Here is a 24,486-nt window from a genome sequence, read left to right on the forward strand (position 1 = left end):
AATAGTATATTATTTGATCAAAAATAGAATAAACGGTTTGTTTTAATCACGTATCGTGTTTGAAATGTTTTATAATTATTGAATAGTTATTGTTGTTTGTATGGGGTGTCGGGTGTGCTCGGAACCCTCTGCAATTTTGTAAATGGAGCCCTAAAATGTAATTCTAAGATTAATGGGCCCACATTTGAACTGATGCTGCTCAAATTAAATGTATTTTTATAATAATTTTTGGTAAAAAATAAATGACTTTTCGTAATAGAAAAAAATAAAACTAAATTTTCATGCGAAAACTTATTATATCTCTTTCGCTCTCTATTTTAGTTTAACGGTCCCTGTAGGACCTGAGCTGCCACAAGCAAACAAGAACAATACTAAACATGAATATTTTTATTAACGCACAACTAGCGACAATTAAAGGAACATGAAAACGGTTAAGAAACAGACTCGGCGTACTACGCTGCCCATTCGAAAACTGACTACATATTAGTATACTAAAAATTAATTAAACAGTGATTATTGGAGGGGGTCAATCAGGGTGACCACCCTTTACTAAATCATGTCTCATATCAGTAGCTTACTTACACCATTGATTAAATATACATATATTATAATATTATATATATTTTTATGTATATTTAATCAATGTTTATACCATGATATATGATAATATATAAACTATAATTGGCTACAAAAGTACAAATCATAAATAGGATTTCATAAATCGTGTTTCTACAGACTTTCACTTGCTCACTCCACTAAAAACCCTTTTCTGTTCCTTAGTCCGTCCCATCCTTGAGTATGGAATCATCCTCTGGGACCCGTTCTCTGTTTATGCACGTAGCATGATTGAAATGATTCAAAGAAAATTCCTCCACCACGCTACTTATAAATTAAACATATCCTGTCTACCTCACGATTTCACACTAATCCAACGCTTTTTTTTGTCAGAAAGTCTTGCCGATCGTTGTCACTCAGCTAATATTTCATTTTTATCATATCTTCTTTCCTCTAAAATTTACAGTCCAGAATCACTATCATAAAAACAAAAAATGAACAAAAGTTTTTATTTATTTTATTTTATTTACGTCAAACGGCTATTTACAAAATATACGTAAAGTATGTAAATTAGTTGAGCGATAACAGTACAATTAAATAACAATTTAACAGCTTAAAACTAGAATAAGTTAAAGATATAGTTTTTAATTTCATTGTTATAATGGTTAATAATGAATAAGAATGGTAATAAATGATTTAAGAATGAAAATGTCGATACTAAATAAATCAAATAATATTGAATGTTTAAAATAATAAAAAAAATAACAATTATATTAAAATATTTCACGCGTACCATCGTATGAGTTTTCTGCGCACCGTTTTCCGCCTGTAAATATTGTTCCTACGATCTCCGTTCAAATTCTGAAAATAGGTTGTAACTATTATTATTGCGATTATTCAGGAGGTTAGCTTTGCCATTTAAACGTCTATTTATATTTATGATATTAATTTCTGATTACTTATCATCATTTATTATTATTGTGTTGATAAGTAATACAGCGTAATGTGAGTATCGAGCTAAACGGTTACCAAAAACGAATGGAAAAAAAATTATTGTTGTGCGCTAAAGCTTGCGCACGCGTTGGTGTCCGTCGATCGGCGCGCGTGGGGGTAGTAGTGGGCAGCGTCGGTGGAAAGGGGTTGGGTGCTACTGCTTGAAGGGTTAGATCAATAACAGCTGTTTACCAAACATCACCTTCGAATAGGACCGACGCAGTACGTTAATAACAGCGGGTAGATACACGCACAACCACTACTGGTTTTGCAGCTACAGCGCTCGGGGGATCGAAAGGATCAAAGGCACAGGATCGCGACGATGTGCGCGCGTCGCTGCGAGCCCTGCGGCATCAAGGTGCACTCGGAACGTTCGTAAGGATTATCGTGCACGGTGCTGCGAAATGGCGCGCGTCTGAAGGACGATTCCGGTGAACGCAACGCGGATCGTCACCGCGGCCAAGAGCAACAACGCCTCGCGGAACACAGCACACGTCGGGCCGCCCAACGGTAATGGACACGATCGAGGGCTCCGAGACCGGTTACGGGTTGCCGACCGGCGGTTGCCTGATGGCGGTCAGAAGTCTGGTGACGCAGTTCAACGACCTGTTCAGCGACTTCAACCGGTACATCTCGCCGGCCTACCATCACGACCGATGCGAACGGTGAGGAGTTCATAACGGCGCGCGGCGCACGTGCCGCGGCCCCGGTCGTCTGTCGCCGCCCAAAGCTCTCGTGCCCTAACCCGTTGTTTCAATGTTATGTGTCCCTACAGGTCCGTGCACATGCGTCTATACTCGATGAACAAGCGGGAGTTCGTCATGGTGTTCGTCGTCCTGTTGACCGCCATGGGACTGGTGCTGTTCATCGGACTGACAGGTACGCGGACCAGCATAGTATTCATTTCGTAACCTGCTGCGATTTGATTTTTTCTGAGTTCATCATCCCGGAAACGTTCGGTTTGTCCACAGGGCCGCCGATCACGCTGACGAGCAAAGTGAGCGGGGTCGAAGTGCTGAAGCACACCAACGGATCGTTGCCGCAGGGCCCGTACGTCATGAAGACCCCCAGCCTGACGGTGTACAACCAGAGGCTGTGGTTGATAGCGGTTGTGTTGACCGGCAACAAGGACGGTAAGTGAACCGCAAATTGGCCGCGTCGATTTCACACGAATCGTGAACGCGTTTAACGGGGGGTGACATTGGCGATTTTACGATGTGCTGTTGTTTTGACAGATGAGACTTATGATAAAAGTTTCAAGATCAGTATGTCCATCAAAGGAATCACTCCGCAACACGAGACCACCGACATAGTAAAAGTGTTCAAGAATAACAGGTGAACGATACGTGATCAAAAACCGTTTATCCGAGTCAAAATCGAACTGTAATAATCGTGTCGTTATTATCTTTCGCAGAACGAGACATTTGCTGTGTAAACAACAGTTATGTAACCAAGTGCCTATAGCCCACATAGCGTATATCCATTACACTCATTATACGTTCAAGGTGGATTTTTACAATCTAGAAACGTTTCATCAGAAGTACCAAGTAAAAGAAGTCATATTTTACGTGAGTGTGTTTAAAACGGCCATTACTTTAGTTAGATAAATTATATCGTTTTAAAAGAAATGCTGGGCATTATAATAATTTTCTTCAATCAATTAATCTAGACAAATGAAAGAAAAATTAAGAGTTATTTCTATCTTTTATTAACTTTTAACATTTACATGTTGAACAGAAAAAATAAGTAATTTAATTGGGTTAAATATTTATTTTTTTTAACTGAATAATATATGCTCTTCTCTCATCACTAGTAGACAAATTCTTTTTTCTTTTCTTTCTTTTGGCTATATCTCTCCCGATTCTAACCTTCTTCTCAACTCTCGACTCATTCCAATCATTCATTCTCTTATCCAATTAATTCATACCGCTGGCTTTCTTATTTAAAGTTAATACGTAATTCATTGTTGTTTGTATATTTTTTTTAATTTTTTAAACATATCATCATATTGTAATCGCTTCGCTGTAATTAATTCTAGTAAAAAGCAAATTAATTAAAAAAAAAAAAACTGAATAATATGATATTCATGAACATTATTTTATGTCTTTTTAAATTTAGAAATAATGCATTCAAAATTTCTACAATTATAACCCCGATAATTTTTATTAAGAACAATAAAAATGTGTACAAAAAAAGTATATTTTTATATTTTCAATCTATATATTTTAATTAGGAAAGAAAATTAACTTATCGTGATTCAAAAATACTAAGAACACAATTAATTACCCGGTCTATAAGTACATATGGAAAATTTTATCATGTCAAGTAGGAAGTTATTTTTAGTAAAAAATTAGCTTTAATTTGTTAAAAAATAACCATTTTACTCGTCAATGCTCAGCATCGTACAAAAATAAACAGCAAACGATAAACCTATGTAATATGTTGCGGTTAAAAATACGTTATGGTTTTGCCTGCAGTACAAATCGTATAACCCCGGCTACACTCAAATGGAAATATGGTTCAGGCTAATTTATTTGCTCAGTGCTTTTGGAATACTTGTGAGTACTACCTACACGTTTAATTAGTCCGATGTACACGATAAACGACGTGAATTGCTTTCAGTGTTGTTTCGCGAATTCGCTGAGGAAATTTCCAGTGGCAGATTGGTCGTACGAACAGAAATGGACAGTCGTCTTATTACCCCTGTTAATATTATTTAACGGTAAGTACGATGCGGAGGTTCAATCGTGTAGGGTTAGACAGTCGCAAAATGGAAAATAACCACAAATAGATAAGCACTCGCATGTTTTTAGATCCCATCTTCCCACTGACACTTCTCACGAGCAATCAACTGATTGGAATGCTAGACGGCGTCTTCCAAGTGACATTTATCTGCGCGATTTTATTCTTTTGGCTTTGTATCTACCACGGACTCCGCCAGGTACGTGAATTCTAAACATAGTCTTCAAAAACATTCGAATGCATCGATAAGCAACCAATTGATCACGTATTAATTTCATTGCAGAACGAGAGGAAACCGTTAGCGTTTTATCTTCCTAAAGCAATTCTGGTCGGTCCGTTTTGGTTGTGCGGAGTTATAATGGCCAAATACCGTCGCATGAACGAGGTTGAAGATCCAGCGTTTAGCTACGAGATTGATTCTAACGCGTACACGGTAAGTGAACAAGATAAATGCGCTACCATACAGCGACGAAAGTACCAACTATTGTAATGCACTTACGTTTCAATCGTTTTAGAACATCAAGTCATGTGTAGGCATTTTCGTTATTGTATATATCGTGTACTTGGTTTGCTTGATTTTGAGAGCGTACAGTGATTTACGGTCAATGCCATATTTCGGTGAGCAATATTCAACAATGTAGCAATGAATAAGCGTATAAATATACTCGTACAGTATTTTAATGTTTTTTTTTTTTTAATATCGATAGACGCTAGACTGAAATTTGTAACGATCTCCATGGTCATATCACTTACAATATGTTCGACCATTACACACATGCAATACGGGCTTGGACTAATTGAAGACTCATACGCTGCCGATTTGAACACTGAATACATGACATCAGCATTGTTTATGACTTTTTACGGTATTTGCAATTTCTATGTGTTTACTTTGGCTGCGGTTTACTCACCAACTAAAAAACCAGGATTTGGTAAATATAAATGGTCAGAAAAATATAGGTACAAAAGTTAAAAATCATTTTTTTTCTTTGGAATCATTAGAATCTTCAATAACAAAAGATAATCCTGCATTCTCAATGGTAAACGACTCTGAAGAAGATATACCGTTCGGTTCAGATGAAGAAAGTCATAAGCCACTAAACCCACCCAATGATGACAGTGATTAATTAAATTGTTTTCTTTGAATTGGCTTGTACATAATCATATTGGTTTTATTACATTATTTTTATGGATAATTAAATAACAAATATTTAATATATTTATTTACATCATTTTGTTATTGAAATTTGTATTAATTTAACTTCTGTGAGGTATTAAGCAAATAAAAATGAATTTATTAAAAGTAGTTACTTATTTTATATATTTCTGTAATTTAGACGATTGGAAAAAATATTTATGAAAATTATTTTTAATTAGTTAGGCATAAAAGATAATGATGGTTAAAGCATTATGAAAAATAAAATTAAAACTAACTAAATAACTAAGAAAACAATGTAGAATATAATTTATATCATACAAAGGTTATTTGACTAATTTATTTAAATTTAATAAACCGCGGATTTAAATTTAAAAAAATTACATGGTTAAAATAGGTTTAAACATACATTTTGCTACTTAAATAATTATTATTACAGATTAAAACGCAAAGCTTGATGGAAGAACAATTAATTAATGGATTTATTTTTTTATTTTTTAAAATAAATACATACATAATTGTAAGTATATACTTATACATTTGATAACGGGTACAGAGTTTGAGTTTAAAATTAGTTTTATAAAATGTAAATTTATGAATTTGCCGAAAACAAATAAAAATATTTTTTCATTTAAAACTGTTTTGCATAACATATATCAACAACTATATCACACTTAGCTTACCAACATATCAGCCAGCTATCAAATCTCTTGAAAACATCACCCATTGTCAGGTGGGTACTTAACTGAAAGTTCGAATGGGTACAATGTACATTTTTTGATAAATATTTTATTTTTCTTCGTTGTTTTCTGAAAAGTTGAATTTATCCAACAACCTATGAACGAAAATAAAAATGTGTTTTGAGCATGTTGAAGGAGAAAAATTATCGATTTAGTCCACTTACATGATAGTGCTCTTATAGGATCCAGTCTTATAACCGTTCTTGAATCCGTCTTTGTACCCGTTGTCAAATCCCATTTGGAACATCACATCAGATTTGCTGTCATTAGCCGTAGCTCCTTCCCTGAACGCCACCTACAAACAATCGATACGTTATAATGAAACCAAAACGTTCACAATCTGTCATTATCAATGTGATTACCTTTTCAATTGCGGAGAGATTTTTCTTCCAGTCCCTTTGCATTATTTTTTTTTCATCGTCACTGCTGCTCTCAGCATGCTCAGGCTGGCAAGACATGTCCGAACAGAGTAAAGAGATAGTTTTTAATAAATACGTTATTGTACTGAAGTTGATAGTTGTCAGAAAATTGATAAGAGTGTTGCAGAGACAATTTCCATATCTATGACGCTACCAACATCAAAATAATAAAAATTATCAGTAGAACAATTCAATTTTATCATATTTGTTGTGTTTTAATTTCATAAATTGTAAAAGTTAACAATTCTAAAATTAAACAAGTTAACAATGACATGATAATAACCACATTAATTTAAGTATGTGATTACTATATATTTAATTTATGCTACTATAGATAATATTAAAGTACATTCTCTGAAGAAAATTTTGAACATATAATAGTTTCTATTATTGTACATAACAACACAGATATCATCAGAGAACTAGAACGTTGAGTCTGTCTGTTCCCGTAAAAAATAATATTTTAGTTTGAAAATGCAGGCCGATTTAAGATATAACATCCACATGATCGGATAACATTTATATTCCGCTCTGTGATTATAATGGATGAAAACAATCCATATTCATTTTTTCAATGTTGACGTTTTTGTGTTTTTTCGGATATCAAAAATGTCGTTACCATTTTTCTGACAACAATTTTGTACCCATTTTCGCAACAACATTGTGCTGGTTACTTTGACCTGACGGGGGACAAACCCTCGTTCCGCAGTACTGACAGTTACGTACAAATGTAGTAAATGGACCCCTACAATTTAAGTCTAAGACTAAGGGGCCCATATTTGAACTGATATTGCTCAAATTAAATATAATTTATTCTCAAATATTTAGTAAAAAATATGATAATATTACAGCTACAATTGACTACACAAGTACAAATCATAAACAAAAAAAATTAATTAATTTTACTGAGGTGATCCCTCCTACCAACATTTGTAAATGTATAATATATACTTACTTAATGAATACAAATGTTATTCATTTATATTGTTTATTTTAGATAATTTTAATATTTCTTTTATTTAATTAATTCTAAACATATTATTTGAAAGATTTAAAAATATTTGCAATAGGTCCTTATGTTGACAAAAAGCAAAATACGCTTTATATAAGAATATTGATTATATATTATTATTAATATTAATTAGGTAATAATCAATGTAAATTATTTTAATTGCATATATGTGTGTAATATGGTAATATTTTATTGACATATATTTTAATGGATAAGTTACAGAGGTATTATTATTTAAATGCATGATTAATTAATTATATATGTTATCAAAAGCATCAAAACATAAAAAATAAATATACCTGTGCAAATATAATATATAAATAATAAAATATAAATGTACAATTCTAAAAGGTATTGGCTTAAATATTAACATAATGCAAAACATAGGTAACCAATATTTATTGATCATACAATGTTACTCCCTTGTTGGAGTAAAATAGTATCAGTAGTATTATAATATAGCTTATTTATAAAAAATAACAATGATGAAATTGTATAAGGTTAAAAGTAATCGTATAACAGTATAAGGAAATTGATAGAGGACTTACATTTCGTAATGAAATAATTCATTTTATAAAATTAATAAAAAAAAAAAATTAACATAAATATGTTTTGTATAATATAGAATAGATAAACTAAAAATAACTTTATAGTATGAGGAAACAACATAGTTTAAAAAAATGTAATAACATTAATAAAAAAATTCTATAACTATATAAGAGAAAAAGGAAGACTTAACTTACTCACAAAATATTTTTGGTCAGATTTGTAAGCATTTAATGTAAAAAAAATATTGTCAATCATAATTGGTTACAGTCTCAAGCGTTTATACTTTTCGTTATATCAACATAATTTCCCATATCGTGGTCTTCAACATCTTCATAGGAACTTAACAACTGATTTTCAGCTTCAGAAACAGTTGTTTTTCCCATTAAAAGTCTATGATAAAATTAGTGATAGTTTAATTTAAAAATGTTTAACATAATATGTTTGCAAAACAAAAAATAAGTCAGTGAAAGCCATTTTGAAAGAAATATATGTATAATTTAGATATTAGACACATACTTTGATATAGTTGATGATGTTGAAGCTCTTATCATCACTGATGGATCTATATCATCCAACCCTCTATGTAAGGAAATTGAGTCCAGTTCAGTTTGAGATCTTGACAAATATTCTGATGTAGTCAAAGTGGCCGACGTTGGTTTAATATAACTGATTAAAAATTAAACGATTACATTAAATTAGCATACAGCTGTGTAATTATTTAAATACTAACAGTTTTAGTAAAAGTGAAGATCCAACAACAGACACTGAACTTAATGCCATTGCAGCAGCTGCCATCCAAGGCTGAAATGTTTTACAGATTTAGTTAAATGTTTTTCAGTTATTTTTAAGTGATCTAATTACTTGTAAAGTGATACCAAAAGGACTGAATACACCTGCAGCTATTGGTATACCGATCAAGTTATACATACTAGCAAATAAAAAGTTAAGCCTTATTCGCCGGACAGTTTTACTGGATAAATCAAAACAACTAACAACATCCAGAAGATCATTCTGTTAATTATTAATAAAATTAAAATATAAAATTACTAATAAAATAATTTACATAACATTTAATTAATAATTCACTTACTCTCATTAATACAACATCTGCTGCTTCAACAGCTACGTCTGTGCCTGAAGAAATAGCAATACCGACATTAGCTTGTGCTAGAGCCGGAGAGTCATTAACACCATCGCCAACCATTGCTACTCGAACACCCTTGTCTTGTAAAGCTCTAATTTTGGCTACTTTATGTGAAGGCAATACTTCAGCAAACACTTTATGTATTCCAACTTGTTTGGCTACTGCGCTAGCAGTTTTCCTATTGTCTCCAGTCAACAACATCACTTGAAAACCACGTTTCATCAATGTATAAATAGCTAAATGTGCTTCAGGTTTTATCATATCTGAAACACTGATCATTGCCACTAAAATTCCTGGAAACAAAATTAAAATTAGTGCCAAGTTGTTTTTGTTGTGTTTTTAATAGTATTAATAATACCATTAACAGCGCACAATATTGCTGTATGACCCAGTGTTTCTTCACTTATCATTTTTAAATTGACTTCTTTTGATAAATTAACACCATTTCGAAACATCCATTCACGATTCCCTATTAACACCTGGAAATCAATAATTTGTTGGTTAATTTTTAGTTTAAATATTTATATTATACATCTTCAAAAATCTCTACTTCATATTTGGTTTCATTTGCTTTTTTCTCTTCATTTATATCCAACAATTTATGTAATTGCATTGATTGAACTTGAGTGGATTTGTTCATAACTGTTTCAACTATTATATTTTTAAAATCAAACATCGAAGTATTTGATCCACTTCTGTAATTAAAACAAAGAAATTATATCAATGTATAATATTATTAGTATCACATGGGTATATACTTTATGAAAAAACTATTTTCATAAAAATGTCAAAATTCTTTAAGAACATAAAATTAGGAAAAGTAGCTTTATTTATATTTATTAAATTTTGTTTGATATCTATACAATAAACTAGAAGTTTATTGATTTTATACTTTAAATGATTTAAAACATGATTTAACATTTACATAAAAAATAAAATGTATTTTCAATGATTTTATTTACTTAATATGATTTTGGTAGTTCATAATAAAATCTGACTGTGCTCCATTTTTTAATAAGTCATCAATGTGTGAAATTAAGCACTTAATCCCACAACCAGCAACAGATTGAAAGCGTTCACATTTTCCAGAAATTTCACAATTGAACATTTCCTTGACAAACTTCACTAATGCTAAATAATATAATAACAAACAAGATAACATAGAATTATAACTATTATTATAGTAATTAATGTCAATAATCACCAGAAGCTAAAGGATGTTCACTACTGACTTCAGCATTGGCAACTATGGACAATAACAGACCAAGTGAACAGATCATATCATCTACGAATAAACATATCTTTGTTACTGTAGGTTTGCCATATGTTATTGTTCCAGTTTTATCAAACACTACATATTTCACCTACAGTGAACACAATTAAAACACGTAGAAATAATTAATGAGGTTTAAATTTTAAAAAATTACCTTATGAGCATTTTCTAAGGCATCAGCACCTTTAATCAATATGCCATTAAGAGCACCAATACCCGTACCAACCATTACAGCTGTTGGAGTGGCTAAACCAAGCGCACATGGACAGGCAATAGCCAATACACTTAATGCACATCGAAATGAGTATTGAATAGCATTTTCCCATCCATCTGGCCCATACTTTTCATTATCCTATACATTAAGAATTATATAAATTTAAAAAAAAAAATTATTATAATTTGGCTTTACCGAAATAGGCAAATATTCAGTGTAATAGCTGCCTATAAAAAGCCATGACAAAAGTGTGATTGTTGATATAGCTACAACAGCGGGAACAAAATATCCAGCAATTCGATCAGCAAACTGTTGAATTGGAGCTTTAGAAGTCTGTGCTTGTTCAACTAGACGTACAATTTGAGCTAACATGGTAGCTTCTCCAGTGTGAGTAGCAACCATTAGCAAAGGAGCTGTCTGGTTTAATGAACCTCCTATTATTAAGCTGCCTACAAAATATAATTTTGTCCTATTAGGTCATAAAACTACTTTTAATTACTTTAATTTTTTTTACTTACTTGGTTTTTTATTAACTGGCATTGATTCTCCAGTTATCAACGATTCATCACATGCTGATCGCCCATGAATAACTTTTCCATCAACTGGAACTTTAGTATTTGGCAATACCTAAGTATATATTATATATATATATAAAAACAATTTAATTAAATAATATGTAATTTATATGATAATGTAATGGTAAAAGGTAATTCTATCTTAATAATACCTTAAGTATATCTCCACGTTTAACAAGATCAACATTGATTTCTTTTTCCGTTAATATTTGAAAGTCATCAGTAATAGTTACTAACAGAGCATCAGTAGCTTTTAAGGATAATAATTTGGAAAGGGCTTCAGAAGTTTTACCCTAAAATTGTGACTTTTTTAATTAATACTTTAGAAATATTATATTAAATTATTACTTTAGCTATATGTTCCATCCATCGGCCAAGTGATATAAAAACAAATAACATAGGAGGTGTGTCAAAGAAAGTCATTGGGCTTGTATGTTTAGCCGGTGTTTCAGTTATTGCAATAAGTACAACAATGACTGAATACACATAAGATATGGTAGTGGCAACTGATACAAGGACATCCATGTTGGTGGTAAAATGGCGAATGGCTTTCCAAGCTTGAACATGGAAATGCCAACCTCCAATGAACTGTATTTAGAATTGTAGAATCGTATTGTATGCATATATTTTATTTGATATATTATATTGACTTTTAAAAATACCTGAACAGGAGTAGATAACAAGAACATAATCAAATTTTCAAGAGAAAGCCCAGGAATCACACAGCACATTGAAGAATGATCTATGAAGTTAAAAGTCATACCCATCATGAAATAGGTCATAGCAATCATACATGGACCACCAAACAAAAGTGAAATAAAAAAGGAATTGCGCCATTTTTTTATTTCTTCACTAAAACAAAATTAATAATACATTTTATTATTCATTTCATTTCAGGTCCAACGATATATATATATATATATACCTATGATTTAAATAACTGCGATTCCCTCTATCTTTATTGTTTATCAGATCAGCTGTAAATCCTAGGCTCAAAATATTGTCAGAAATATCTCTTGGACTAATTAAATCACAATCATAAGTAATAACTCCTTTTTGAGTTGTAAGTGCAACTACTGCTGTTTGTACTCCTTTCAATTTCATCAAATTTGACTCAATTTTATTTACACAAGATGAACATGTCATACCACCAATCTAAGAAAATGTATAACACTAGATTTATAAACTGATTAAAAGAGTAGACATTTAAGTAATAAGAATTACAGAAAAAAAACTGAATTAAAAACTTGTTAAAAAAATGTTAATATAAAAATCATTTAACTATGAAAATATTTTCATAAAATAGTAGGTATATATTAATTATAAATCATATTTACTCTAAATTCAACTTCAGTAATTCGTGAATTTGTGTCAGTTAAAACATTACAAGGAAAACCTAAATCAGTAACTGAATTAGCAATATCTTGTGGTTGTATCAATGTAGAATCATATTGTACTTCAGCTTTTGCTGCCATTAATGCAACTAATATACTTTTTACACCTAAAGAAAGAAAAATGTTATAACAAAATATTTATCTACTCATTACAAAATCATACCTTTGATTTTAAGACAATGTTTTTCAATTGCAATCACACACGATGCACACGTCATACCTTTGATGTTCAGGTATGTTTTACTTAACTCATTTTCTGGTATAACCATACTAAATACATTACTGGAAGTATTGACTTTCTGATCATTCAATGAAGTTTTAAATTTTTTATTGAGTGATGATATGGCTGATGCTAAATCTGAAGCACTTATATCCCCTGGACGATGGACAATAGTTGCTTGTTTTTGTTCTAAACTAACAGATATTGATACTACTCCATTCAACACACCAATTTTGCCTAACAATATTACACAAGTTAAATGATAATCATATAGTGTAGCATAAACAATAGTCGATAATCAATGGTACAACCAAATATTACTTTCAATGTTTCGCACACAGTTCATGCAAGACATTCCATCAATTTTGATCACGGTAGTAGTTTGATGAATTGGTACTGTAAAACCTAACTCTGCTATTATTGATTGAAGTTCATAAACAGAAATTGCATTTGAATCATACAAAATATGAGCACATTTTTGTTCGAGGTTCACCTAATTAAGAAAAAATCCAAATAGAAATACAGTTTAGAATCAACACAAATTTTTATGTAATACTTGAATGCTAATAACGCCATTTATTTCTTTAACAGTTTCTTCGATTTTTCGTACACATGAGTTACATTTCATGCCTTCTATTTCAATAGTAACCTTCGTTTGATTTTCTGGTTCAAAAGACACAAGGTAACCCATTTTTTTTAAAATTTCGATCAGTACTGAGAAATTAGTTTGGTTTGTGTCATAGAGTACACGTAAATAGTTTTGGCCAATGGTATCAACCTAAAACGAATTATCTTATTATAATCTAAATTTATAAAAATATAAGAGCTATAGATGTGTGATTTCCACAGGATAATATTTTCGCAATATAGACAGGGTGTCAGGGTGGGGCAGTATCAAAGATACTGTATATTGAATTTTGTACATGATACATAATTTTAAAGTATCAAGATACATTTTATGCAAATATCATGTATCTTTTTTCTTGGTTCTTTTCATGGTTCTGATTATGCTGTAAAAGTATTGTGTATGACATGCCAATATGTTAAAAAGAAAAATAAAATACTTTCTGGATCTCTTAAATTCACTACAAATTTTGGACTGCATATAAAAGTAATGTATTTATTAATATTTATTATACTGTATATTATAAATTATTTCATGGTGAACTGAAATAGATAGATTCCAGATTACATATCAGATTACATACATCTTGTACTAACCACGTTTTCTGTGTTCTTATATTTCGTGTCGGCTGATTTGGTAAGTGTAGTTCTCCGCAATTTCATTGCCTTCAATTCATAGTCACCGTGTCTAGAGTGGTCACTTACCAACAGTCATTGTGATTAACGTATTTTCATTCATATTGTCTTCGTCTGGTGCTGTAGAACTTTCATTTACGTTGGTGACTGTGCTTTGACGGTCGCACGTACCAAGTGCTGTGACTTATTTTTATTTATTTTATATACTGCGGTGTGCCGTTATAGGCAATTGTTAAAGTCACAGTGCTGATGCTGTCGCGTGGGATTAAATCCACCATCGAATACAGTACAGTATTGGTCGACCATATATGCTCTTATTGTGTAAAGGTCGATGGGCCTTGCCGTCGAAGGCAAATTATATTATTTTATTGGTGAAAAAACGTTGATCACATTTTGGACAACTTGGGAACCTGCAATTACTTGCTTAATGATTGGAACAAAGTAATTGAAAAATAACCGATTTTTTTAAGACAAATTCTCGACGATCTTTTTTTCATTGGCATCACAACTCTTTAAGAGTTTTTGCCGCCACTGACACCTCCTTCCACTCAACACAAATTCCTGCTTTATTCCATCTATCCATTGTTTCTTTGGACACCCTCTTGATCTCTTCCCCCTGGGTTTCCACTTGACCATCGCTTTAAGGTAATCTGAGTCAGACCTTCACATCACGCGCCCAAACCATTTGATTCTTTGTGCTTTCACAAAGTTGTTATTCTTGGAACTCTTGTAAACTCACAGATCTCTTTGTTCTTTTTTCTGCCCCAGCATCTCAGTTCGTTGTCCTATACTGGGCTGCAGATGATTTTCAGTATTTTATTTTCGAATGAAGTTTTTGTTACATTCTGTTTGTTAAAGGCTATATATCACATCCATATGTTAGGAATAACATATGGTCTTATAATCGCCGTATAGAGATGTACTTTGGTTCTTCTAGAAAACAGTTTAGATTTTAGGTACTTGGTTAACGAAAATGATAAATTTTCTGCCTTAATGTTTCGGCTATTTAATTCGATGGACTAGTCATTATTACCACTGATAGAAGGCTCTAGATATGTAAATTGTTACACTTTTTCAAATGTATGACCTTCAATCACTAAAATGTCGACCTGGTTTTTGTCTAGTATTAGTTCCATCACTTTGGTTTTATTATCATTCATATTCAGACCTTTGGCTTTTGCTTTATTAAATTGAGCTGAAGTACTCTGCAACACACTCTCTTCATTATCACCAACTATTCAGATCATTTGCAAAATTTAATACTAATCTTGTTTATGCCAATGTCGATACCACAATTATCCTTTTGTATACGATAGTATCTCGACAATCTACTACAGTTAAATCATTAAATCTTTAACACAAATACAATTTATGAATTTCACTGCAGAAATGATATTTATGATTTGCAGTTGATTTGTCTGCAGGTTTAGCGAAGAATACTTTTTTTTCCTTTAAATTTAAAACTGGATTTGACAAAAGATTTTTATTATACATGTTACATCAACATTAACTTCCCCTACCTCATAGGTAGCAATCTGATTAAATAAGAATGTTTTGATTCCTTTGTACTTGGTTAGATCTTTCTTTTTTTATTAAAGATTCCATTCTCCGATCATTGCGCTATATATGCGGTTACAAATTAAGGTCACCAGCCTAGCATCCTAGCTTTCAATTGGTTGACTTAATGCCTGTAATGCATTAATATTTGATGTAATGTGATTATGAAGTACTTGCAACTTAGTAGCTGATGCTGTGAAACCTTTGGAGTATCAAATAATGTCGTTATGTGTGATTGAATTATTGCACCCTTGTTTTCAGACCATGATGTAAACGCATCATAAGCCTGTTAATATTTTTCGTTTGTAGTTAGTATGGATTTAACAACTTCACTAGCCTGCTTTTCTAAGCAAGACTTAAGGTAGTGAAAATGTTGGTGCTAAGTTTTAGTTATTGTGAAACATTGCATTAAAAGAATTAATGAATGACGTCCATTGTTGCTTGTCACTACTGAATTTAGGGGTAGCGATAGGTGGCAATTTTATTGTATTTGAATTTACACAAGTAGATAGGCTGCTGTACGATGGACTAGTTGTATCTGATTTTTTTGTTTCTTTCTAAAATGTGTAGAAATGATGATTTAACATTATAAAACATTTCTTTAAACACTGTTTGTTCCTCCATTCTTAGCTCATCTGATTGATCGAGACCTTCAACAATTGGCTGGTACTCCTCAAACCATTCTGAAAATATGAGTAGCTCTTCTAATCTTACACGGACCTGACTCAAAGTGTTAACTTCACTATTGAACTGGCTGACAAATGTGGTTATTGCATCCATGATTTTAATTATATGATACAATATTGAAATTCAAATAATAATTATAATGAACCCCTGTGTATATAATTCAAACAGGCAATCACTAAGAATATATAATATATATAATTTATATAAAATAAAATTATTCAACAATATATAAAGAAATAATTGATATATTAAAACCAGCTTGAAGGATCAAAATGTTGGGGTGGCAAGTGTCTACCAACAGAAAGAGGCAATAATATAATTATAATATAAATGTTTCCTGTAGGCACATGCAATAATAAAAATACATAAATGTAATTAAATAATTTGTTTACAACATCATACCGTAGTGCTATACATATAATAATAATTAATACAATAAATTAATGAAATAATTAACCTTCAATAGCATACCGCAGTATATAAAATAAATAAATATAAAAGTCAGGTACGTGCAATCACTAAAGCACACGGAAACTACTAACTATTATAGGAATGATGATGGGTTAGTTTTTATAGATAATTTATATTCACCTGAATTACACCAGTTTGATCGAGTATAGTACTTGCTGCTTCAACTGCTCTTGAAACTACTGTCAATATTACTGTTTTGTATTTTTCAATAGTATCCGTGTCAATTAACCCATTAGATACATTAGCAGAGGCTAAACTATAAAAAATTAATTTCAATTTTTAATAAGCACAATATATACCTATGTAAATATAAGTATTAGTTACTGTTTAAAATTTATTTGACAATATAATTTGAGTTTTAAGATTATCTTACCAGACTTCATCATTTATTAACATAGAGTATGCCATAATGATTATAATTTCCAAAAATTAAAAATTGTGTGTAAAATACATGAAATTATGAGATTGATTGTTTATACATCAGTATTGTTGATCTAGTTTAAGAATTATCTCAACAAGGTAGAAAATAACACAAATGAATAACAAAAGATAACCTAATGACCGATAAGAAGATAAAGCTTAATTTGAAAATATTAATCTAATATTAATAAATGTATAAAAGTAGGTATGTACACAGAATATGTATGTATGTCATATATAATGGTTAAATGTTATCTGATACTAGCTGACTCGACAGACATTGTCCTGTCTTAATTATGAATATTGAATTCGAATTTGTATAATTAATAAAAAAAGTGTTTATTATTCTTATGCTTTATGATATACAACATTCATAGTTTTTTTTCTTGCGCGTATATAGTTTTGTTGGTATTTTGACACGGGAACAGGCGACATATCACTGGCAATGTGAAAAACATGAATTTTCAAGATTGATGCCACACTTAGTCACTAGATCCTTGAGGTTTATTTATCAACATTGCAAATGTTAGCCGCACTGGAAATTGCAACCGTTTAAAGTCGAATGACATGTCGTTCGGAATCGTAGGAATCCGTGGAATCAAAACGTCTTCGCCTTTGTACTTCCCTTTCAAAATTGTGGCTTCAATGACGTTGTTCATTAAATTTCTTCACTGCAAATTGGGTGCTATTACAAAGACATGATTGGTTTATATTCCGCAACATAATGATTACCGACCCGATTTTTAATTGCAGATTATGAGGTGGTAATCCAAGCAATTCCAGCGAATTTAAAAATTACGTTGGATAGTTGACATCATATTGGTTAGTAAAGAATTAATCGATAAGTATGTCATTAATTCGCCAGCTATCTTATTTTGAATCTGAAAATTAATTTCGTTGACATCAACGTTTTTTGCAGCCAATACATCGCTTTCGCTCAACCGTACATGATCTTTGTAATTTTGAGCAATGTTTGAGAAAACCTCGATGAATTCAGTTTTAGTTTCAGTATATTGAAAAAAATTGGTACGAAATATGATGTATCCAGACGATGAGTCAACAGGTATTTTGCCATTACTAATGTCGAGCAAATGTTTGGAAAAAACTTCTCCAGATTGGTCGTTCTGGAATTCGACTCTCATATTCATATAAATTTGAACGTTCTACCGTCTTTTCGTAAAATATATGACTTTTAACATGCGTTAAGTTTATCGGCTGGCGTTGATCATGGTATTACTAGTAGTGTTTGGCGAAAATCAACTGTCAATAAAATCATTGCACCATCAAACCGGTTTTGGTTATTTCATAAATTTTGCAACGTGCGGTCTGTTTCTAAAAAACTTTTGTGTGCCATCATGATCTTATTCCAAACTACTAATTTGCTCTACTGCAACAATGGCCATCGCAGAATTTCTTGAAAGGTTGCAAGTTGGAGTAACATTTATTTGAATGTTCAATGGGAACTTGAGTGCAGAATAATCTATTCGACCGCCTTTCAAGGACGTATTTGAGGGGGGAGGGAGAAGGGGGGATTTGCCTCCTCCCTATGGCTCGTATTTTTTGAATATAATACAATGATTTATTTAAAAAATGTAATGTATAAATAATTAAGAATATAAATTACTAGTCTATCACCATAATATGTTATCATTATAACAGGAACATGAGCTGCAGGTAATGAACTGTAAATTATTTTTAAGTTTGTATTAAAGAAAAATTAGTTTCGCCCCCTCCCCCCCATGGCCTCAACACAAATACGCCCGTGCCGCCTTTTAACAACGTAGTTGTAATACTTGACGAAGCTAGTGCAAGTGCGATACCATTTTGCGATCGGATCGTTGCCAAAATCAATGATTCAATGATCAATTTGATTAAAATGAATGTTTCATTGTTAATTTTTTTTAATTTGAAAATCTGCACTCGATGTTTGCGCAACTTATGTTTATTTTATTTTTTTATTATTTGTTTATTTATTGATTTATTTTAATTTTATGCTGATTCAATACTTAAACTGTAACATATATAATATTACATAGATTTTCATTTCTAAATAAAATAAATCAAACATAACATATTTTAAAATAATATTTATAATATTATTATTTACGTATTTATATAAATATTCATATGAAATTGTATTTCAACTGTTTTTTAGTGTGAAATGTGTATTTTGGAAAATTTCATTATAATTATAGCGTTTAAATATATAATACGTCTATTAAAAATGGTTTCATATTTCGCATACAAAATAACATATACCATTATGATCAATTATAGAATATATAAAATATTAGTCACTAAGATCAAAGGTTATGCAGACACAAATCCAAGGCGGGTTAAGGGGCTTAAGTCCTCTCCCCCCTTTGGACGTGTTATATATTATATAAGTATATTGTCAATACTTAATAGATATGTCTTTATATATATACATTAAATATGTTAGTTTAATTATAATTGTTCGAGCAACAACTTCTTTTCGATATTGACAGCCAATAAGAGGTACTGATATCAATACCCGGTACCTAATCTAAAATTTTATAGAAATTTAAACCCCATAATCCCTAAAACTACTGTTGAAACATTGGTTCATTGTGATATATTCTATCCAAACATTAAAATTTTACTACAAATGTTAGCAACAATTACCATAACATAAGCAACAATTGAAAGATCATTTTCTTCCATACGACAATTGAAAAAATTACATGAAATCATCTATGATAGAAGACAGGTTAAATGAACTAATAGTACTTTATATTCATAAAGAAATACCCATTGACATTAATTAAGTCATAAACAGATTTTCTCAACAAAAGCAAAGACGAATCAAAATTGAAGATTGATCAAAAGACTAATGAATCTATTAATTATATTTTTTAATTTTAAAATATATTAATATAAGCTAATATATACTTTTATATGAATATAATATATTTTGTCTTTCTGTAAATACAAATTAGTCCCCCCATTTCATATTTCTAGTTCCGTCTTTGATGTTATTAACTACTAATAAGAAAAAAATGTATATTTGAATCATATATTTTTATAGTTAAATAAAATTGATTTTATTTTTAAGAAATTTTAATAAAAAAAAAGCTGTAAATTTGGTTTAATAATAAAGGTATAAAAAAGAAAACTATTAATATAAAATATAAACTATTTATTTCACTTGCTATTTCATAATTGTATTGTTACTTACATAATTGTGTACATCAATTACAGTTGTAAGCAAGATAAGATTAAAATAATGTTATAGAATAGTTAATAACTGAAGTTAAAGTTCTTTTAAACTATTAGAATTTCTAGTTTTTATTTAAAATAACAGATTAATTTAATTTATAAGGTTTCAATATTATTTTGATAAAATATTTCTTTTATATAGAAAATAACAAAATAATTTTAAAAAAAAAGCTACAAAAATACTAAATACAAGTGTGAAATTAAAAATAAGAATAATAATCAAGAAAATGTAAAAAATAATAAATAAGACAATTTTAATATTTGATCAATGTTTTAAAAATGATTCAATAATTACAGTGCAAATTAATTTTTTACGTGAACAAGTAGTTACTTCTCTTGTAGATAAAAATAATATGTTAGTTGATTACTTATTTCTAATTTATGTAGTCTTTATGTTAGTGAATTGTATTTTTTAAATTTAGATTTATCTAATATTTTCTAAATGTAAAATATTTTCTAGTAAAAAAAAATAAAAATCATATCATTGTAGCAATAAGTACTTACTCCTTAGTTATGTGTGAAATTGAAGATAAAACAAAATATTATACAGAAACATGTGAGTTACTACATTTTAATTCAATACATGCTACAGACCTTGGAAAAGACCAAGAGCAAAAACTAGAATAAAATCACTTAACCACTTTCACCAACAGATATTAAAATTTGTAGACATTCTATATATCCCCCCTTTCATTTTACAATACATTATGACTACATTATAAACATAAAGGTATAGATATCAGCATTTAAGGTAATTAATGGTAGGTAAGTAACAAGTACTTATTTACCAATATTATCTAATGAATATTTAGCATTTGAATATAAAAAAATAATAACTAATAGACATACACAAATAATAAATATTTGTATTGTTAAGTTGAAGATAATAGGATGTAACTTTGAAGAACACTCAAAAATGTAAGATTAATTGTATTAATTTAATAAAAATACTTAAAATTACCATTTATAAAAAACAAGTTTCCTATCTAGTTATTGGGTACTAGTTTAATAGTAACAAATTGATCACCTATGTATAAATGTGATTATAAAAAAAAAAAAAATATTTTATAATATTTTTATAATTAAAATATTCAGTATAGTAGAATAATTACATTTTGTGTAATTAAAAAAATAAATTAAATGTAATGAGATAAATTTAATACATTATATACACAAAAAAAAAAAAATTACAGGCAACTATTTATCCTATTTGAAATACTATAAAATAGATTAATTTAATTTATACCCAGATGAATTTTAAATTTTTAAGGTACTCATTTTGTGAGATAAATTACATTTTGATTTCTTATTAGGATGTATGTTTATAGGCTCCTTCAAAGTTCATAAATGTGAATAGTATACAAAACACAAAATACTTGCAAGGAGAAAAAAATTATAATAAGTAAATTATTAATGGAATCATGTTTATTAATATCATGGGCAGGTTTAAGGGGGTGGCTAAGGAAGCATTACCCCCCTCCCCTTGGGACTAAGCTATCTATTTTACAAAGCAAAGTATTATTATATATTAATGATTATAATAATTTACAAAGCAAAGTATTATTATATATTAATAATTATAATAAAATATCGTCAATGGTCGTTGATGAATATGGTACCTATTCTATATAAATTTTTTTAAAAATAAATAGCTCACTTTTGTTGTTAATTATGTTTATTATGTATATTTACCTATTTCAAAATGGTTTCAGATTAAAATTGATACTAATAATGTAACTATTTAAACTTTGTCATTATTGTGAAAAAAATGACTTACTTATGAGAGACTCATAAACATATTTCGTAATTTAAAATTTTATATAGATTTAAAAAACCAACTAACTAAATTCTTAAACCTTCATTAGCCCCTCCCTTAGTTAATGATAAAACCCACCCCTGATTAATATATTAAATGCAGTTAATATAATTGTTATATTGTTAAATAACCAATATTAGTAAGTAGATCAAAATAAGTAGGAGTGTTAAAAAGTTATTCATACTTTTATGTTGTATTTCTTTTTAATAAATATTTATTTAATAGGTCAAATTTAAATTGTAGTAAAAATAAAAAGTCAAATCTTTAACATTGTTTATTTTCAAATTACAATTTTTAAATTATTATGGCTATATAATTTAAAAAATAGTTAAGTATTTAGTATTTAAGTATTAGTTAGTATGAAAATTGTGAAGTTCAAAATATAGTAGGGTTATCTTTTCCTACCTTTTCTCTTCTTTCCACCTAGATCACAGATTAGAAGAATTGACTATCAAGTGCATAGATTAAATTTATTTTTACTTAGATTGACAAACATTACTTTGTTATCTTGATAAATTGGTGTTATATTTTCCAGGTATGTACATTAATTCTATAAAATGCATTTGTCAAGACTTCTTATTATTATAATTCAAATTGTATATTTTACCAATTATATAACATACTAATATTTTATATGTAACAATATTTTAAAAATAAGAACAAATAATTTATATTTTTAGAGCATATAGTATTTAAATGTTTACATACCATTTAAGTCAATTATGAATGAATATCAACTTTACTTATTTTATTCAAGTAGATAAGTAAATTTAACTTATGTATGTCCAATGTAAGGTCTGTATTGTAGTTCAAGTTGAAATTTGGAAATTAAACATAATCAGATGTAAAATAATAAATAAATATAATTCATCAATGTATTTGACTCAATGTCTAGAAGAATTATTATTTGTTATATATTTTATCACCAAAATTAATGCTATTCATTATTACATAACGTAATAATATTATGTAATATAAATTTTGAGATAATAATTAAAACATTAGAATTAACACATCTATAAATTTAAAATAAAGTAGGATTGTAAGCACTAATTATATAAATTTAGGATAAACATAAACCATTCATTATCTTTAACATTATTCAAAGTTAAAGTAATGTTAATTTGGACCTATTGAAATAGATTGCACATATAGGAAAATTAGAATATACTTCATTTAAGATGAAAACATTGAAGTTATCATTTTTTTACATTCAAGATAGGGTTCTTTCACGCTTTATTGAGACTGTTATTTATAATTGTAATAATTGATACTAATAACTCTAATTATAAAATTATTTAAAATTAATTTGATTTTTTGCTGACGATTAATACTAAGATAAAAAAAAAATTTCACTTACAGTTGTTTTTTGTTGGTTTGTGACAGTGGACTATAAAGTTCAAATATATCTGTAGACGGCATGGTTAATAGTTTACAGTCAACTCGAAAAATACAATTTGTAGTGTGATGAAACTGTGAATGAACGCAACCCTTCAATAAGGATGTGTTGAAAGGTTATGTAGATCACACTGTTAACAGGAACAAAGTGGCATTGGTTCATTTATGTTTTATTTCTGTTTCGCCTACAAGCTCCCATCAATTGTTTGTGCATCTTAAATATTTACATAATTATAAAAAAAAAAATATATATATAAATAAACCAATCAAATGTGACGGTACGCTCGCATGAAAAAAGTTCGAACAATGCGTGTGTTAAGTGATTTTCAAATAAAAATTACGTACGGTGAAGTGGTCAACTGCTGTTGAGTCGTCCGGCCCTATATATATAGCACAAAACCAATTCCCTGCAGTTTCCACGAACTAGACGTCTCAAGTGTTGAGGGCATTTACTTTTAATTGTTCTTTATCGAACGTATAACTCAGTGCATCAAATATGAGTGTAGTAGCGGAGATTTATTGATATCAACATAATGTGTTCTTTTTTACAATATTGGACACCGTTATAACATTGTTGTTTGTATTATTAATTTTATTTTTTTATTCACATTCCTTTTCAGAACAGATAATGTTATCAGCACAGTTAACTCG

General features: G+C 29.7%; 2 protein-coding genes across 6 annotated transcripts; one reads left to right on the forward strand and one right to left on the reverse strand.

Moving 5' to 3' along the window:
• The first annotated feature begins 2,061 nt into the window (after nucleotides 1–2,061).
• Nucleotides 2,062–5,513, forward strand: LOC112687672 (transmembrane protein 181). The gene is made up of 12 exons (XM_025560523.1): nucleotides 2,062–2,213; nucleotides 2,324–2,427; nucleotides 2,520–2,681; nucleotides 2,784–2,883; nucleotides 2,963–3,116; nucleotides 4,026–4,106; nucleotides 4,171–4,270; nucleotides 4,362–4,489; nucleotides 4,574–4,723; nucleotides 4,806–4,908; nucleotides 4,998–5,222; nucleotides 5,293–5,513. The coding sequence occupies exons 1-12, from the start codon at nucleotides 2,062–2,064 to the stop codon at nucleotides 5,415–5,417; spliced, it is 1,584 nt and encodes a 527-aa protein (XP_025416308.1). The 3' UTR covers nucleotides 5,418–5,513.
• Nucleotides 5,514–8,254: 2,741 nt separating this feature from the next.
• Nucleotides 8,255–24,465, reverse strand: LOC112687623 (copper-transporting ATPase 1). 5 transcript variants are annotated; one of them, XM_025560426.1, is made up of 23 exons: nucleotides 24,181–24,465; nucleotides 23,798–24,049; nucleotides 17,082–17,217; nucleotides 13,543–13,764; nucleotides 13,308–13,479; nucleotides 12,930–13,223; nucleotides 12,710–12,873; nucleotides 12,298–12,527; nucleotides 12,035–12,224; nucleotides 11,721–11,960; nucleotides 11,525–11,665; nucleotides 11,316–11,424; nucleotides 10,993–11,246; nucleotides 10,738–10,935; nucleotides 10,515–10,674; nucleotides 10,273–10,441; nucleotides 9,861–10,005; nucleotides 9,669–9,789; nucleotides 9,257–9,603; nucleotides 9,028–9,177; nucleotides 8,897–8,967; nucleotides 8,683–8,832; nucleotides 8,255–8,556 (listed from the first exon to the last, which is right to left on the reverse strand). In XM_025560426.1, exons 2-23 carry the CDS (start codon nucleotides 23,857–23,859, stop codon nucleotides 8,436–8,438), a joined length of 3,846 nt encoding a protein of 1,281 aa, XP_025416211.1. In that variant the 5' UTR covers nucleotides 23,860–24,049; nucleotides 24,181–24,465; the 3' UTR covers nucleotides 8,255–8,435. The 5 variants fall into 5 exon arrangements, with proteins under 5 accessions (XP_025416211.1, XP_025416213.1, XP_025416212.1 ...); XM_025560425.1 differs by having other exon boundaries at nucleotides 8,436–8,556; nucleotides 23,798–23,966; XM_025560428.1 differs by lacking the exons at nucleotides 23,798–24,049; nucleotides 24,181–24,465 and adding an exon at nucleotides 20,581–20,609.
• Between the last annotated feature and the right edge of the window lie 21 nt (nucleotides 24,466–24,486).

The sequence above is a fragment of the Sipha flava genome, unplaced genomic scaffold (genome assembly GCF_003268045.1).
Source record: "Sipha flava isolate LNK unplaced genomic scaffold, YSA_version1 35a_pilon_pilon, whole genome shotgun sequence".
NCBI lineage: Eukaryota > Metazoa > Arthropoda > Insecta > Hemiptera > Aphididae > Sipha > Sipha flava.

What these genes read in the sequence shown, in the direction of transcription:
- LOC112687672 (XM_025560523.1), top strand. Translation starts at nt 2,062, where the DNA reads ATGGACACGATCGAGGGCTCCGAGACCGGTTACGGGTTGCCGACCGGC. An exon ending in TCTACCACGGACTCCGCCAG is followed by an intron (nt 4,490 to 4,573) that starts GTACGTGAATTC and finishes ATTTCATTGCAG; the next exon opens with AACGAGAGGAAACCGTTAGC. An exon ending in TTGATTCTAACGCGTACACG is followed by an intron (nt 4,724 to 4,805) that starts GTAAGTGAACAA and finishes CAATCGTTTTAG; the next exon opens with AACATCAAGTCATGTGTAGG.
- LOC112687623 (XM_025560426.1), bottom strand. Translation starts at nt 23,859, where the DNA reads ATGCCGTCTACAGATATATTTGAACTTTATAGTCCACTGTCACAAACC. An exon ending in ATCAAACTGGTGTAATTCAG is followed by an intron (nt 13,765 to 17,081) that starts GTGAATATAAAT and finishes AATTCGTTTTAG; the next exon opens with GTTGATACCATTGGCCAAAA. An exon ending in CTGTGTGCGAAACATTGAAA is followed by an intron (nt 13,224 to 13,307) that starts GTAATATTTGGT and finishes TAATATTGTTAG; the next exon opens with GCAAAATTGGTGTGTTGAAT.